This window comes from Scomber scombrus, chromosome 14, assembly GCF_963691925.1.
Source record: "Scomber scombrus chromosome 14, fScoSco1.1, whole genome shotgun sequence".
Taxonomy (NCBI): domain Eukaryota; kingdom Metazoa; phylum Chordata; class Actinopteri; order Scombriformes; family Scombridae; genus Scomber; species Scomber scombrus.
Window position 1 is genome coordinate 10,088,440 of NC_084983.1, and position 16,587 is coordinate 10,105,026.

Here is a 16,587-nt window from a genome sequence, read left to right on the forward strand (position 1 = left end):
AAAGAGATGCTTTTTCAGTCCCGAGCCAAATGTATCGCTGTGTATGTGAACGAGATGTGTTTCATATAGTCAGCGCATGTATGTTGTGTGGCGGGTGATGCATGCAACGCGTACAGTGAGTGTGTGACTTGGCAACACTGGCAGAAGCGGTGCATGTTGTTGGAGTGGTGTATCTGTGCTGCTGCTGTGGTCATGGCTCAGAGGAGGGCTGCTGGTGGCTGCTGCTGCCCCAGGGCACCAATGAATGAAGACAATGCCCGTTTCTGCCTGCTGGCCGGGCTCATCCTGCTGTACTTGTTGTGCGGGGCAGCCATCTTCTCAGCCCTGGAGCATCCCTTTGAGCTCCGTGCCCGCCGCCTCTGGAAGCAGCAGCTTGACAACTTCACCCAGAGATACAGGGTCAACCTGGGGGCCCTGCATACTCTGCTACGCCAGTACGAGGAGGCAAATGGAGCTGGGATCAGAGTGGATGCGCTAAGGCCCCGCTGGGACTTTTCTGGAGCTTTCTACTTTGTAGGCACAGTGGTCTCCACTATTGGTAAGTCTCACAGCATTTCTGAGATGCTGCTTCAGAAGTTCTTAGTTGTTCCTTATGATATACCAACTCCAGAACTGTACTGTGTTTCATCCATGACCTTTGAACCTTTTATTTTTCCTCTCTAGGTTTTGGCATGACCACGCCAGCGACCATAGCTGGGAAAATATTCCTAATCTTCTATGGCCTGATTGGCTGTGCTGCCACTATCCTCTTCTTTAACCTCTTCCTAGAGAGGATCATCACAATGTTAGCTTACATCATGCGCTGGTGTCATGAGCGTCGGTTGCGATGTGCTGGGGTTGGGGTTGTGTCGAGCGGGGAGGAGCAGACCCGGGAGGATGACAGCTTAGAAGGTTGGAAACCTTCGGTCTATTATGTCATGCTGATCTTGGGAATCGCTTCAATTGTGATCGCATGCAGTGCTTCCACTCTGTACAGCTCCATGGAGAACTGGAGCTACGTGGACTCCCTTTACTTCTGCTTTGTGGCCTTTAGCACCATCGGCTTCGGGGACCTGGTAAGCAGCCAGAGACAGCAGTACGAGTCTCAGGAGGCCTACCGGCTTGGGAACTGCCTTTTCATCTTAATGGGAGTATGTTGCATCTACTCACTTTTTAATGTTATTTCTATAATCATCAAGCAAACTCTTAACTGGATCCTGGGTAAGCTGGTCTGTTCTGGGCAGCATCAGTCCTGCTCCTGCTCTATATCTGGCTGCTGGTGGCTCTGCTGCCCCTGCCTCCATAAGAAAAATCGTAGCCACAGGCGTCCGCCTGCACACCTCAGGCAAAAACGCTTAAAACGCAACACTGTGCGGCCCGTCTCATCCCATTGCCCTGCAGGAAGACACCGCTACACAGATGGCTCAGTGGAGACAGTGTGTGACAGTGAGACAGATGCTGGTGCAGTGGCCGATGGAGTTTATGTAGGCCGCCGACTGTCGGGGGAGATGATCTCTGTCAATGAGTTCATGGTGTCCAATAAGGTGTCTCTGGCACTGCTGCAGAAGCAGCTGAGCGAAACAGCTCATCAGGGCCCACGGCAGAGCTACAGCCATCAAAATGGATTCTCTGGTGGCGTGGGGGCCTTAGCCATCATGAATAATCGCCTACAGGAAACCAGTGTGGATAGGTAGCACCAAATTATATAACATAAAGATGTGTATTCTTGTATGCTTTGGGCTCTGTATGTTTGGAATTCAATTTATTTCCTAACTGCGTGAATTTGAGAAAGTCAATAATTTGTCCTCTTAGTAAGACAAAACCAAATTATCACAATAAAATAATTCCCCTTTAATTACCATCTGTTCAGCGCCTCTCTGAGCAATTTCCGTGGAAGTCTATGCAGATAATAGCAGACCTCCAGCAAGGATCCTGGACATCAAATAATTGTGTGCATTTTGCTCTGAGAAGAGAGAGAGAGCTAAAAGACGAATGCAATTTGAAAAATTCAGCATCACTGTGAAGAGCGGTCTGATGTCCTCAAGTGATTGGCTCATACAAAGGCAATCAGATGAAAGAAGCAGTGGAGGACCACTTAAAGGGGATGGCTGATTTAAGAGTGCTGCACATGTCCCCTGGGCTCCTCGACAAATATGCTTGTATGTGATGGTGTTAGTCAGTATTAGTGAGCATGCAGACATGAACACCATATCTACAGTCTCCTCTTAGATAAGCTGCATATATAAAACATGTTGAGTTGTGATTTGTGTTTGAAAAGGAGCTCCTCAAACACACTACAGCAGCACTGAGAAAGAAACATTTTAATTTGTTGATTGCTTGCAAATCGCCCATCTTGCTTCATCAATGCATGTCATTGAAATTCACAGTAATCATGAAAGAGTGCTGAGATCCCGGGTTTTCGAAAAGAACATGTCTAATCAAACGTGGCCCGTAGAGGACATCCTTATGTTAATAAGTGCTGTACAGACAGTTGCAGGATCGCATCAACAGAGTGGGGAGTAACATTTGGGCTCTCCTTGGCTAGCTGGAGGAGATCCTTCACTATGCAAGAAAACCCATTTGAATCTGTTTTGTGTCATTTTGTCTCGTCTATGTGGCAGATTTTTATCAGTGCTTTCGATGATGAGTATAAGGAAAAAAGCTTCATCTTTAGCAATCTTTAGAGTAGACAAAATCATGCTTGATAATTGTCTTGACTGTTAATAATTTCAAAACAATGAGATAAATAGTTTAGTCAGTTACTGTGGATAAAAATACTCCAAGTAGTCCGTCAAATATTCTTTATTTAGGTTGAAAACAATCATGACTCTTTAACATGTAATGTCTATACACAGAAACGTACTCACTGAAATAATACAACAATGCAGCATTATGCTGATAAAATGACCCATCCTGAAACTGACCCCTTCTAATGCTTGTTTTTTGTTTTATCAAATATATAACAGATGAGTAAGGCAGCACAGTACATATCCAACTTATGGAAAAAATACATTTCACATGCACTGTACTTAAGAATGGCTTCAGAAATATGTTTCATTGTAAAGAAAGAATGGCAAAAGATTGTGTTGAATCTCGTATTTTAAAATAGATTTTAATTGGTCAGTAAATATAGATTTCAGCGTATATTTGGATACTTTCAAAGATGTTTTTACCAAAACTAATTCAATTTGTAAGTAATAATCAACATACTGTATACCTCTTTTGATTGCAATGTAACAAATTAACAGAATTTCCAAACATCACTAAGCCACATAGATCTGATTCTACAGGTTTAAAATACACACAAATATGTAAAAGTAAACGAGTAAAAGATTTTAGTTAAGGTGTGAAATGTATTTTTTCTTGACCCAATGAGATTTGAGAGTTGAGTGCGGTGTGTCCAGTTTAGTGGCGTCTAGTGGAACTTGGCAGAAATGGAATATAATTTTCACAAGTATGTTTATGCTTTATAGAGGGCACTTTCATATTTTTGTGAGTTTCATGGCTACTGTAGGTTGTCCTAGACACATGGAAAGGCAGTGGGGTGTATTCAGTTAGTTGCAATCTGCAACCTTACCACTAGATGTCACTAAATCCAGCACAATGCACCTTTAATTAGCCAAATATAATATTTAATCAATGTTTATTTGCCTGTCAACCATGAGTGGAAAAGATACATTTGTGCATTCCTATCAGCTGCCCAAAATAGCACTGATAGCATATCCTGTTGAAACTAAAAACATATATATGTTAACTTTAATCTAACTTATGCCAAGCACTGACAATGTTTCACACTTTCCCCTCCTATTGAGGAAAGGCTGGTCAACAAGCTGAAAGTCTTTATAAACATTATTATTTACTTTAAAATACAGCCTCACATATACTCACATTTCTCACTATATCTGATGAAAATGTATAATTTCACAGTTGGTTGATGTTCAGTTTTACAGGCTGTCGTTTGAAATTATCATCTGTATCTTCTCTTCACTTAATATGAGGCAGAGGTTTGTTGCTGGGTCAGTGTCTCTGAGTAAGTTTTACAAAATGTCCTTGTATAAATATAAAATGTAACAGGCTTTATTACATCTATTTTTGCATTGTATTTGTTCTGACAAGATGCTGCTTGCTAGCATGATGTAAACAAACAACCCTGTCTTTTTGACATCTCCCTTTTTGTCAAATTGCACACATGAAGAAAGCAGTTAATATTGACATTAATTACAGTCCCTCCATCCTTTGTGGCAAAATCCAGCCGGGCTTCTCAGGAGCCTCCCAATCCCTGGATGGACAGGTTAAGGAGGAACTAGTGAGAAATATACTGTGCATACTGATGGAAATAACATGTCTTCTAATGGTTGCAATGGGACAGATGATTACTTTGTACTTACATTTGGTACTGTGGGCTTGTGTGTCTCTCTTTGTTGATAGTAAGCAGAAATAATGCAGTTTCTTCTGTAACACACAGCAGTAACAGGATATTATTTCCAATAACAGTGTATGCACTCACACACAAACACACATGCCCAGACATAAACACATGTTACGTCTCTTACTTGCTCTGTATGCCTCCACCTGGTGGTAAACCAGGGATGACGGTGGATGCGAGGACTGTGAGGACGGACAGTAGGTCAGGCTCCTCTCCTCTTGCACATAGCTCATCGTAAATCTCTGTCAAATATTAAAACAATAGAAACAGGCGTACAAGCACATTGGTGTCATTTTTCTTGCAAAATTATATATGCAGCTCAAAGAAGAAGACTGATGTTATTCTATATTTTTTCTCATTGTCAACAAAAAACTATATGTCAATCAATAATTTCTGACTTCAGTACCTGGCAATTTGTTTCTATAGACTAACATATAAATAAAAGGTTACATATGTATTTTTTTTGTTTGTTTTTTTGTACTAATATGAAGCAATTTCCCTTCACAGCTGAGCACTGCAGCTTTTAGCTAAACTTAATAAAACAGGTGTAAATAATGCACCCTTCGGGGACTATTTTCAGCAGCGGATCAATACACATCTGGTGTTAGCGACTATTTAGGACACGAGATAAGAGTTATTGCACACTAAAATGTGTTTTTATGACTGTACTGTAAGGAAAGACAAACATGCTGGTGTCAATATTGACTTTGACACCACATTTATGAAAATCAGCATTTCATTGGTTGAAAATGGCTCACCCACCTTCCCCATCCCCGCAATCGAGAGAGACAGTTTTAACTTAAGGATTTAACAGCAGCCACATTGGCGCTGGCCTGCTGGAGGGGCTCTCTGTCTGTGACTTTCCACAGGAAGAAGAGCTGCTAGTATCAACAACAAAAAAGAAAGAACATCCTCTTTGAATCTCGCTCTGCAGCTCTTCAGTCCTCTGGCTGTCTGTTCCTGCAGTTATCAGCGGGTCAAATCTTATTTTAAAATGTTAAATCACAGTGTAGGATTACACTATTGATATGCTTACAATACTTACTGACTAGGATCAAATCATTGTTGGTTTTGATCTCTTTTCATTGGATTTGTTGACAATAATAAAATATAGAATAATGCAGCTTTATCCTTTAAAGGATTAAAATGGAGGACTGGTAAGAGAGAACTTGATTGATTTATCTTTGTATTAGAAAAAAGAAAGTCCCTTTACGGCTGTCTACCCTCATAAAACACTGTTAAGATTTTAGCATTTAACTATAAAAAAACAAGGTGTAGAAGCCTAATATGACAATATAGTGCCTACAGCCTCTTTTGCACACCGTGTATAACAACACACCTGCTACTTTAGACTCCAGCAGGTCCTCTAGCTCAGCCTCCTGGTGCAGTGCCTCTGCTGACAGTTGGGGGGCTCCAGGGAAGCATAACAGGATGATGCTAATGTTGTCCAAACTGCCCTGTGGAGCGAAAAAGGCACCAACAGAGGTGAGCAATGATGGCAGACCCTACAGGTCATATAAACATTATTTCATCCTGGGTGAACAGTGTTAGACATAGATCTTTTTCACCTCAAGGGTTGCACACCAGTGTCACACAGATGCAGTGGAGCAGCAAAATGTAAATGGAGTGTGGAAGAAGCAGTGACATTTTGAGGTCATTGTTCATCTCCAAGCTGCAGCCCTGTTACATAACAGAGTGATATGACGGACATGACGGCCAAATAGAGTGCTGCTTGGCTGCGCACATGTGGCCCATGTTTATTCTGATGTGTTTCTTTGCTTTGACAAAACAAAAGGCAGGCTATTAATCTAGTTTCATTTATTAATTACCTTTAAGTTCATCTAAAAGGCCACAATTTAATGCAATGACGCTTTTCTGCTGATAAGATGCTTGACAAGCTAATTCCCATATTCTATAGCTTGGTTACTGTATGGTGAAAAATGTTGTTCATTAAATAAATTAGAGCTTGTTGTCTTGAAATAATTGTTCTTCCTCATTAGTCTGAAATTATTCATCATATAAAGACGGTACAACAAACAATTCTATGTTATTGAACAACCTTCAACCGTCTGACACTCTCAAAGTGAGAGGTTGTGACATGAATCCTCACAGGACCCCAGCATAATCTCTTCTAACCTGTTTTGACATCTCTGCATCTATTTTAAGGTGGTTTGCCTGACTATTATGCCATGAACAGCCGCCACAGTCTTAATGAGTCTGAACCGAAGCTCTGGCAGAAGTTGCTGATGTTTTTTCAGTGTAAATCTGTGACACTAAGACACTTTTAGACCTTTCCATCCATATGGCCACAAATGTGTTTAAAACTGTTTTACTTAATAATTTATTATTAATGATTAATGATCACATGTCTGAAAGAGTCACCAAGTGGAGCTTAATAACAACCTTTAGCTCACTTTTTACTTATGATGACCTCTCTCACAGCTCTCACATTGTGCTGTTTTGGGTGAGCGATCTTTACAATCTACTTTACACTACCTGCCCAGCTCCAAACAGCAGACTACCTGGTGAAGAAAGTGGAACATCTAGCTAAAGAGGCATATATTATTGTAAAGAGTTGGAAGAAAACCTAAACAAAAGGAGAGTGGGCACTGGGCTTACACTGACCTGCTGTAATGCTAATATTACTGTATATATGCTAACTAAACAACTTTGTGCTTAAAAATTTGCCAACCTTTAAATGTGATGGGACCAATCAAGTCATTTAAATTCAGTATGTGGAAAGAAATAACCACACCAACAAATCTTCAGATTATTGTAAGAAAAACTAAGAGGATCCAGCTCATTCCCTTATGGAGATCAGCCCTCTTCACAAACTATCCACAACATGTGTCTCATCTTTCTAAAATGTGACTCAGCCCAATACAGCAATACTGAAATCGTAAAATATGAAGCAAAATACATTTTGTACTGTATTTCTCATCCCACTAAATGTATTACCTGTCTAATCAAAGTAGTTGGACAGAAAAGTTAGATGAGAAGTGAGTGAGTGAGTTTTTTGAAAGCCTGAATAAATTAGGATTGGGATTGATTTGGTTTGTTTACTATTAATCAAATAGAAATGTTTCTGAGTTATTTTTATAAAGCCAAGCTTTTTTCTCAGACCCTGGCAGCCTTCAAATCCATCCGAACTAACTCAACAGTCATAGTTGAAGGGATTATGTTATTACATAAAATCCACAACCCATTAAAAATGATGTAACTCGGTTTTCAACTAAAATTGTAATTTGAGTTTATAATCAGTTAAAAGTATTTCTAGTTTAACTCCAGAACAACATGCAAAAGTGCACAGTGGCGCTGGATCACTTTGTAATATAATGGGATAGTAGCAGTTTCTGACCTTATAGAGACAGAGGTCAATAACTTGAGTGCAGACATCTCTCAGGTCAGTGCAGACACGCAGCCGGTTGTGGATGAAAGCGCACAGCTCTTCGTTGCTGATGGTGTCCCACACCCCATCACAGGCGAGCACCAGGAACTCATCTGCTGGTGAGCGCTCCACCACACACACCTCTGGCTCTGGTGAAACCATCTGCTGGCTGGGTGTCCGGTTCTCTGCCCCCTTGTAGCTGAAGTCCCCCAGGCCACGGGAGACTGCCAAGGAGCCATTGATCCGTTGGATGGACACGGAGCCTCCTGCGCTCTCGATACGCTCTTTCTCCAGAGGACAGTAAGGTTTGTGGTCCTCAGTGGAGAAGCAAACCTGGCCAGAGCGACACAGCATGGCCCTCGAGTCACCACAGTTGGCGAAGTAGATGTAATATGGTGAGATGAGAGCGGCCACCACGGTGGTGCCACCTCTTTCCCATCCTTCTCGACGTGCCACAGAGTGGAGGTGCTTGTCTGTTTGCAGGAAGCCCTCTATGATGGCTCCTTTCACCCTTTGTGGGTCGTCCTCTGGTCCCATTCCACCTGTGTGCACAAAGATACAATGATTTAATACTTCAACAAACAAAGCATCCAATAAAAACACATTGTTAGATGTATACAATACAAAGATACAATAAAGAATTATCAGTTATAATATTGATATCTGATAATAGGGAGCATTCCTCTCTCTTTCTTTACATCAGTCACTATAAGAACAGCTTTTTCTCTGTGTATTCCCTTATAAAAGACTCCAGCATCTTTGATTACATTTTTATAAATTACATTCATATCTTTCAATCATTTTTAGATCCATCAATCCACCTGTGGCCAGCATGTGACCCAGGAGGTGCTGGGAGCAGTATTGTGCCACCGTGCTGCCTGCGTGACCATCGAACACAGCAAAGAAGCTCCAGTCAGCCAGCTCTCCACCCAGCTGTGGTACACAATTGTGAAAGTCTTCCATGTTGGCCCTCCAGCCCTGCATGCTTCCCAGGGCGTAGGTGAGGCCCCAGCGGGCACAGCCCTCCTCTGTCAGCTTGTCCAAGACCGGCCGGTCCAGATAGGGGCTGGGGATGACCTCCTCTTTCTCCCCCTCCCCTGGCTGCTCTCCCTCTGCTGCTCCTCCACGGCCCCCTTTGAAGAAAGAGCTGACCCTCTTTTCAGTCTCTTTCACCAGCTGCCGCACAAACGCAGGCATCTCCACGCTGCCCTTCCTGGATGTCCTCATGGCTCTTATGCGCAGCTGATGCGTGGGGAATATGCTTTTGTCCCTGCCTCGGTGTTTACGGCTGGGACGGAGGGCTGAGCTAGGCCTGATGCTGGGCCTGTGCCGTGTCTTCGTAGCCCTGCTGCTCCAGGGCTCAGAGCATGGCTGCGTGCGCTGATGGATGTTCTCTGTGCTGGCTGCTCACCCTCCTCTCCTTTCTCATCTCCTTCTCCCTCTCTGGAGACCTCAGTGATCAGTGCTCTCTCCTCCACTCATCCTTCCTCTCTTCCTTGTTTGGTCTCTCCTCTGCTGTGCTGCTGTGATTTCACCTTCTCCCTCGCTTTTTCATAGCTCTTCCTTCTTTCACCAGCTCTCCCCTCGTCTTGTTATTTTCCCTGCCTCTTCTGTGATTGGCTGGCTATTTGTGTGCACCAATCCCTGCCTGGCTTGCATCAACGCTCTCTCACTGTTCTCCTGTCTGCAGCTCTGGACCCACCCACCCTCTCTGATAATCTCAACCTTTGATCGGTCTGGATTAAGGGCTTGCGGTTCTGTGGATTATGGGACAGTCGGCCATTTAGCACACAGTGTGTGACTGATAAAGGAAAGAGGAGACACAGAGACACTGGAGGGCGCAGGGAAGAAAGAAGACTTATTTTCATTATGTGCACAGATGATTTCAACTGATATTTCACTTTTGTGTATTAAACATGGTGACAGAGCATGTACGCACCTCTGCAGGGATTCATATCTGATCATGCACCAACACTGACAGACCATTAAAACCTGAAATCAGAGCTGCACTCCTTAATTTGTTACTTTAATTTTGAGTCAGACTGGACTGTTTTTGCGTCTACAATGTGAACAATTATTTTGCTTTTGGCGACACTGAACCTCATTACATTTTTATGTTTTTTATTTATTATGGGTAAAGATTGGTTCATGTCTAATCTGTTTATTTCATTTTGAACAAGCAGAAATTAGATTTTGGTTTTGCCTGGTTAAAGCTGTGCAGTCTGCCGGGATGACATCACCACTCTTTGTAATTCTCCACATACTTTGATTTAAAGGCTGACACTTGCCGCCAGTTGTGCTACTCTGACCAAGCAGGAAAGGTTGGACATCTACTTAGTCATGATGGTGTTTCAACAGCTCAGTCTCAGAGGTACAAGCAAAAGAAAACAAACTTGTGAGTATGTGTGTGATCAAAATACCCCGAGGAAAATGTTTTTCTAGATTGACATTTCTATTCACTGCTGCAAAAATGTGCCGTTACACAGCTGTATATTAGTTTGAGCAGCAACGTCATACTGCAGCAAAATTAATCTGAATGTAATCTTTGTCAAAACATGAGCAAAAATACTCTGAAATGGCTAACGGGATTTTCAGCAAATCCATGAGAAGGACATACTATAAACAGTTCAGCACATAATGCTAAAAATTATAATAATCTGGACGATACTGTGATGTACAACAGACATTTTAAACAAAGCCATCTGCCTGCAACATGAGAATATCTGCTTCTAAAACCAAATTAAAGTATTGATCAATATCTTTCCAACTACAAGATGTAAGTTATTTGGTAAAAATTTACAGTGTTGAGAGGAGTGTGTGGTCCAGGTTTTGGTCTGACTGACACTGAGGTGTCATCAGAGACAGTTGCAAGGAGCTAAAATGAAAGGCAACATAATTCTGAGATAATGTGCTGTGCAGAGAAATATGCCTTTGTATCTTTCTTCCATGCATTTACATTTTGATAAGCAAATCATCTAAGGCGTTTCACTATTAGACTATGCTGTGTTATGATTCAAGCTCTATTATAAATTCATTAGTTTGTTATGAAAGCTGCATACTCAGCTGGAGGAGATACTGCAGCGACCTACAGTACTAACACCGGTTGTGTTCTTATTAATAATGATTGGTGATTAATTTTACATTAAAAGCTGTTCCTCACTAACTGTGAAGGCCTCTGGGTTCAGGTCAACCACCAACTGGCAGACAAACCATGAAAGTCTCTGAAGCTGAGGGGCAAGTACATGTATGCTGATGTCTCAAGTTCCCACTTTGTGTATGTGTGTGTGAGTGTGAGTGTGAATCCAAACAGGGGGTATCCAATACAGGATAAAATTAGGCCAGTCGGGCCTTATATCGCTGACAGAGCTGGGGTGGCCAAAAAAAGCCTGAGGTGCAAGCCAGCAAGCTCAAGACAGAGAGGAGAGCAAGCAGGACCGCCGCTGAAATGGCTTCCAAACGTAAGGAAATAAAGAGTGACAGCTTTTAGTGAAGTGAATCAGAACAGGCAGTGAGTTGGTCTGCTGTCAGGTGGAGGAGGAAGAGGGAATTATTTTTTCCCCTCTGCTGGGCAGATGTGATTACAGGCAGGATAACCAGTCTAACACTTAGTCCAGCATGTCTTTCACTTGGTGGACAGATGGACAGAATGGGGCTCAGCTAAATGAGACCCTGCTGCTGATTGAATGTTGTTTGGTTCATTCTTAAAGGTTGTCTCATTAGAAAATTATACTGATAAGTGTTTTCTTGTCAGGGTTTGTGATTTATTTTTTATTATGTCGTCGCTATAGGGGTGCAAATTTGAGTTAAGTTATATTTTGGCATGCTGAGTGTTGAGGAAAATGACTTCATAGGTATGAGTGTGACTGTCTCTGTCCTGAAAAAACATGATAAATGTTCATCTATTGATTTATCTGGAAACATGATTATTAAGAACAGTTGCTGTGCCTGTAAATCCACAGATCTGTTTCTTGCAGATTGTCTTTTGTGGAAAAAAATGCTTGTTGTGTGTGTGTCTGTGTGTGTACACACATTTAAGTGTAAGATGCCTGAGGGTCTCTTTTAATCAGATAATTACCTCAAGATTAACACTGGAGTTAGGAGGTTCATTTGATGTTTTGGTGGTTAAAGATCTAACACCATACAGTGACTCGCGGTTTTCTTATTCATTTATTTATAATTCTTCCTGAATGTGCAGTAACAAATGCATTACTAAAAACAGTGCGCTCATTAAGACACATACTTGTTTCCTGAGATATCTTCTCTTTTGGCACAAAGAGAGATATGAACAAAAAGATGATATTATGCAGGATTTCATTGATTTGAGTAACAAGGAAACCAGTGTTGTGTATGCAAACATGACAGGGAATTGATTTACTGGTTATTATTGATTTTTTTGTATGTTTTCCCCTTTTGCACTGAGCTTTCTTCCTGTTATTTTTCATTTTCATTCTTTCTCCAGAGCCTTACTTTTCTCATTTAAAAAAGCAATTATGTAGAAATGCCTGCTTCCACATTTTATTTTTTAAATGTTTTTAATCTTTTGAGATTGGTCCATGGTCACTTAATTTAAACCATTCAAATGAGCACCGTGTTTTTAAATGAATAACTTTTTGATTTTCATTTAACAGACATTCAGATTATAGTGAGTTCAAGGCAGGTTTTGCATTTGCTGTTTTGTGTGTGTGTTTTTTTTTTTTTTTTTTTATACCTGAAAAGTCTTCTCTGGCACAGAGGCAGTGCTGGGTTTCACATTTCTGTCGGCAGCAGCAGGTTTGTTTGTAATGAACAGAAGAAGATGACCTGGGTCATTTGAGTGAGGAATGAGCGTTGTGAATCACAGGGTAAAGTAGTGTCGATTTCACAGTAGTTTATAAAACTATGAACATGCAACATGAGCACGTGTTCCCTAACTTAAATTAAGAGCCAAAAGTCTGTAGTGAAGGAATGGCAAGCTTCATATCTGTACAAGTTTTAAACTCAGGTGACCATTTTTATGCCTTATATTGTATGTTGTATGTTGTTAAGGCTGATAACACACTGACATTGTTTCTCACAGAAACGGATAGTTGACATTCTGATATGATGACCACATACATATCTATACATGTACAGTACAAGTCAAAAGTTACTCAACCCCATGAATGACAAACCTCTGACTGGAATTATACATGTTTGTTGTGTGGTCAGAGTTTAGTATTTTAATTAGACAGTACTTAGAGGCGTTCTTCAGCCATTTAGCCTTACACTTCCATAAAATTGGGGGACTTGCAAGAGACAGACTGAAAAACAAAAGTCATCCTGATGATTCCAAATGGTTCGACCTTCTAAAACACTGGCTTCTTCACCTGCCATGATGCAACTTAATGGTGTTTTTTATACGCCCACTCTGCCTTTTTGTAATTAGGTTCAACTGCAATTTACCTTACTGTTATCAATTTAACTTGAGCAGTCATCAATTAGCAACGCTGTAAGGAAAAAATGACAAGAGGCTTTAATCTACTTACTGCATCTGTATGTAGAACAATATTCATACTGGGCACCAGTGTGTCCATAAACTCTTGTTTATTTTGTCCCACTCTTAGTGATAGTTGTCATGGCTAAATAATTATTTTCAAAAAGTCCCACAGAAAATAAATCATTTTTACTTGCCAGACTGCTTCACATCCAGCTGATGAAGTATAAAACCTTGAAATGATCAACAAACATTGCTTTAAAATCAAAAATAGAAGCATCTGATAAATTAACACACAGTATTTATGAGGGGGAAAAAAGGTGTTTCTAACTGATCAGTCTCTAACTCTTACTCATTAACTCATCCCATATCCTTTTTCTAACATGTGTCCACCTTGCAGTTGTGGATCTGGTGTACTGGCGGAAAGTGAGTAAGACTGGTGTGGTGTTCACGGGGCTGGTGATCGGTCTGGCCAGTATGTTCCAGCTAAGTGCCATCACCGTCATCGCCCATGTCTGTCTGGGTATCTTGTGTGTCACTCTCCCCCTCCGCCTCTACTATAAGCTGCTGGAGCTGCTGCGCTGGAACCCTGAGAAGGAGCACCCCTTCCAGTGAGTCCACTAACTGATGATTTAGACATCAAGCTCACAATTAATCTTATATAGCAGAAAGATATGCAACTGCACTGCTCTCTATAATGTCACTAACTGGCTTTATCTGAGCCTCATTTGTGGTAGATGCACATTACCATTTGTGTTCTCAAGGGTCTGTATGTGCCTCTCTGTTCCCAGGTCCTATCTAGATCATGACAGCTCTCTGACAGATAAGGAAACAGTGACGCTGGTGGAGGAGACGGTGTTACTGGTCGCATTTGCTGTCACAGAGATCAAACGCCTTCTTTTCATCGACAGCATAATTGACTCTATTAAGGTCTGTGTGTGATGATAAAAATAATGACAGATATATGATCATGATCATAAAACATGTCTAATGTTGAAAGTATAATTATAGGTCACAAAACCAAAACATGTATGAAAATTTGTGTCTCTGGCACCATCTGGTGATAGTATTAAAAATACACTGTGGCTGCCAGCAATGCTATAATCCAATACTGGGTGTATGTGAGCATCTTTCCACAGTTGCAAATCAACTGGACCAACAGTTCAAAACAGTGACCTGAAATCTGTTAAAAAAAAAGCAACTTAAACATCAATATAAAACATTTTCTCTGCTCTTTCTCCCAGCTTGTTGTGCTTCTGTATCTGTTGACCTACGTCGGCATCGTAACCAACGGACTGACTCTGGTGATAACTGGTGAGTTTTGCTCACAGTCTTCGCTCATCACACAACACACAGTATGTCCTGTGTTTGTGTTTCCTGAACCTAAATGAAAAAAACGTGGCAGTTCCTTCCAGTGTGACCTGCTGGTAACAGTCAGGGAAATATTGTGGTCGTGTTTAAAAGAAACCAATTTTGACAGGAGGCACAGTCTCCTCTGCCAAAGTCCATTCAACAGGACTTTATCCTTAAGGGACAGGGATGAGATATGGTTTTGTATGGCATGTATTTCAGTGGTAATTCACAAATTAAAATGGACTTGCACAACAGTATCAAAGTGAAGAAAATAAATGCTTCTGTGTCCTTGTTTTACAGGTGTGATCGTTGTTTTTTCCTTTCCTCTGTTGTACAAAAAACAGCAGGTGAGATTCAAAACAAACCTGCTTACATTTACTCAAGCAGAAAACAATCTGTTAGACTGTCTACTGATAGAAAGAGCAGTTGGATAAAAAATATGCTATGAATGCACTGACCCATCTGTCATTTTGACAACAGGCGCGGATGAGGAGGATGGTTAGAGCTGTTAAAGGTTTTGTAAAGAAAATAAAAAACATGTAAGTAACCTGCTCTTTATGCAATGTGTTATTATCATGCAAACAAAAAATGAGAATATTTTTAAATGATCTTCTGTAATGATGTCCTTTCTTTTGTTACAGATTTCTCAGAATGTATGGTACAGTTAGTCCCTCACCTGCCCCCGCCCCTACACCTGCACCTGCCCCCAAACACAAAGTGAAGTCAAAGTAACATGCCGGTCACATGTTGGAAGGATTTGGGATTTGGAAAGTGTTGGAATGGTAGGCTATATCATCTGTGGGGCCACTGGAGGGGCCGCTCATTTCCATTTTGTCCGCCATGATGTTTGTTTATGGGAGCAAGATTTAATCGACCCTGACAGCTGAAACAAAGCTGCTATTCACTCATGAGGAGGGAGGGGAACTGTAAGAGGAGAGGAATTTTATCTACTGAGATGCTTTCTGTGGGCACGATTTCATAGAAAGAGTTCACACATCTACTCCGAGCAGGGATAGCACAGACGATCACTGTGATTTTGGCGGTAACAGGTCTGTTTTTTTTTACACAAGTAGTGAGCACCATGTTCCTGTTGAAGCAATGAAGCATTATTACTGCTTTCATTATTTAGCATTATTCATGCTAGCTGGGTAAAATAAAAGTGACATGAACATAACCAGCCATTAATTAACATTAATAGTGTGTGCTTGCCATGTTGAAGTACTAGTATTAGCTCTCTCTGAAGCAACTCCTTACAAGTTTTATGAGACTTATATAAGGAATAATGAGAACTGATTGCCCTCTGCTCCTCATGTAAATTGTGTTTAATCAGGTTCAAACAGTGACTCCCTGCTCCTCTTGGGGTAGTCTGCTGATTAAAGATACAAATGTAGCACCAACACAGCTTTTAACAAGTGAGAGAGACCTTAAACTCAGCAACTCCAGATACATTTGGATTGAATAACAGCACAAAAAGATGTGTTTTATGACACAAAATAGCAACAATTCTTACTATGCAGATAAGAGACTCCTGCTCTCATAGTCTTACTACAGTTTATCAGTTTAAACTTGTCCAACCTGTCCAGCAGATAACGAGCAGTGTTTGCATTTATTTGGAACTATGTTTCCGATAGTCACTCTCCTTAGCTCTGTTATGCTCACCACCAACCCCTGATAAAAATATATCCGACTCTTGAGCTGCTACATGTTCAACTATATTCACCAGCTTCGCCTGTCTACTGTTTGGTGCTGGGCAGGTAGTGAACAGATGTTCTTTACTTTGAAAACAGTTGCTTGCGCGCCCGAAAACAATGCTAATGGGAGCAGTGAGAGGGAACCAAATAAGAAAAGCTGCAGGCCAGAAAACCAAAGTAATTAGCTTCAGTTAAATTTGCTTTAAAGCTCTGTAGAGCAGAGGGGAGCTGCTGAGTCAGGTCATGATTCATAGAGATATGAATAAAAGTAGTCATGTGATTCATTGTTGATATAAGA

General features: G+C 41.1%; 3 protein-coding genes across 3 annotated transcripts; 2 read left to right on the plus strand and 1 right to left on the minus strand.

Moving 5' to 3' along the window:
- Nucleotides 1-240: 240 nt before the first annotated feature.
- kcnk12l (potassium channel, subfamily K, member 12 like) lies at nucleotides 241-1,673 on the plus strand. The gene is made up of 3 exons (XM_062433735.1): nucleotides 241-538; nucleotides 664-1,228; nucleotides 1,298-1,673. The coding sequence occupies exons 1-3, from the start codon at nucleotides 241-243 to the stop codon at nucleotides 1,671-1,673; spliced, it is 1,239 nt and encodes a 412-aa protein (XP_062289719.1).
- Nucleotides 1,674-4,352: 2,679 nt separating this feature from the next.
- Nucleotides 4,353-9,020, minus strand: ppm1nb (protein phosphatase, Mg2+/Mn2+ dependent, 1Nb (putative)). Its single transcript, XM_062433613.1, has 5 exons — nucleotides 8,615-9,020; nucleotides 7,764-8,335; nucleotides 5,745-5,862; nucleotides 4,533-4,647; nucleotides 4,353-4,431 (listed from the first exon to the last, which is right to left on the minus strand). The coding sequence occupies exons 1-5, from the start codon at nucleotides 9,018-9,020 to the stop codon at nucleotides 4,353-4,355; spliced, it is 1,290 nt and encodes a 429-aa protein (XP_062289597.1).
- A 2,218-nt stretch (nucleotides 9,021-11,238) lies between these two features.
- Nucleotides 11,239-15,330, plus strand: rtn2b (reticulon 2b). Its single transcript, XM_062433614.1, has 7 exons — nucleotides 11,239-11,251; nucleotides 13,646-13,856; nucleotides 14,037-14,175; nucleotides 14,490-14,559; nucleotides 14,899-14,945; nucleotides 15,079-15,137; nucleotides 15,240-15,330. The coding sequence occupies exons 1-7, from the start codon at nucleotides 11,239-11,241 to the stop codon at nucleotides 15,328-15,330; spliced, it is 630 nt and encodes a 209-aa protein (XP_062289598.1).
- Nucleotides 15,331-16,587: the final 1,257 nt, after the last annotated feature.

What these genes read in the sequence shown, in the direction of transcription:
- kcnk12l (XM_062433735.1), top strand. Translation starts at nt 241, where the DNA reads ATGAATGAAGACAATGCCCGTTTCTGCCTGCTGGCCGGGCTCATCCTG. An exon ending in CACAGTGGTCTCCACTATTG is followed by an intron (nt 539 to 663) that starts GTAAGTCTCACA and finishes TTTCCTCTCTAG; the next exon opens with GTTTTGGCATGACCACGCCA. An exon ending in GTCTGTTCTGGGCAGCATCA is followed by an intron (nt 1,229 to 1,297) that starts GTCCTGCTCCTG and finishes GAAAAATCGTAG; the next exon opens with CCACAGGCGTCCGCCTGCAC.
- ppm1nb (XM_062433613.1), bottom strand. Translation starts at nt 9,020, where the DNA reads ATGAGGACATCCAGGAAGGGCAGCGTGGAGATGCCTGCGTTTGTGCGG. An exon ending in GCTGGAGTCTAAAGTAGCAG is followed by an intron (nt 4,648 to 5,744) that starts GTGTGTTGTTAT and finishes AATATTTGACAG; the next exon opens with AGATTTACGATGAGCTATGT. An exon ending in GGTGGAGGCATACAGAGCAA is followed by an intron (nt 4,432 to 4,532) that starts GTAAGAGACGTA and finishes TGTGTGTTACAG; the next exon opens with AAGAAACTGCATTATTTCTG.
- rtn2b (XM_062433614.1), top strand. An exon ending in ACTGACTCTGGTGATAACTG is followed by an intron (nt 14,560 to 14,898) that starts GTGAGTTTTGCT and finishes CTTGTTTTACAG; the next exon opens with GTGTGATCGTTGTTTTTTCC. An exon ending in TGTTGTACAAAAAACAGCAG is followed by an intron (nt 14,946 to 15,078) that starts GTGAGATTCAAA and finishes TTTTGACAACAG; the next exon opens with GCGCGGATGAGGAGGATGGT.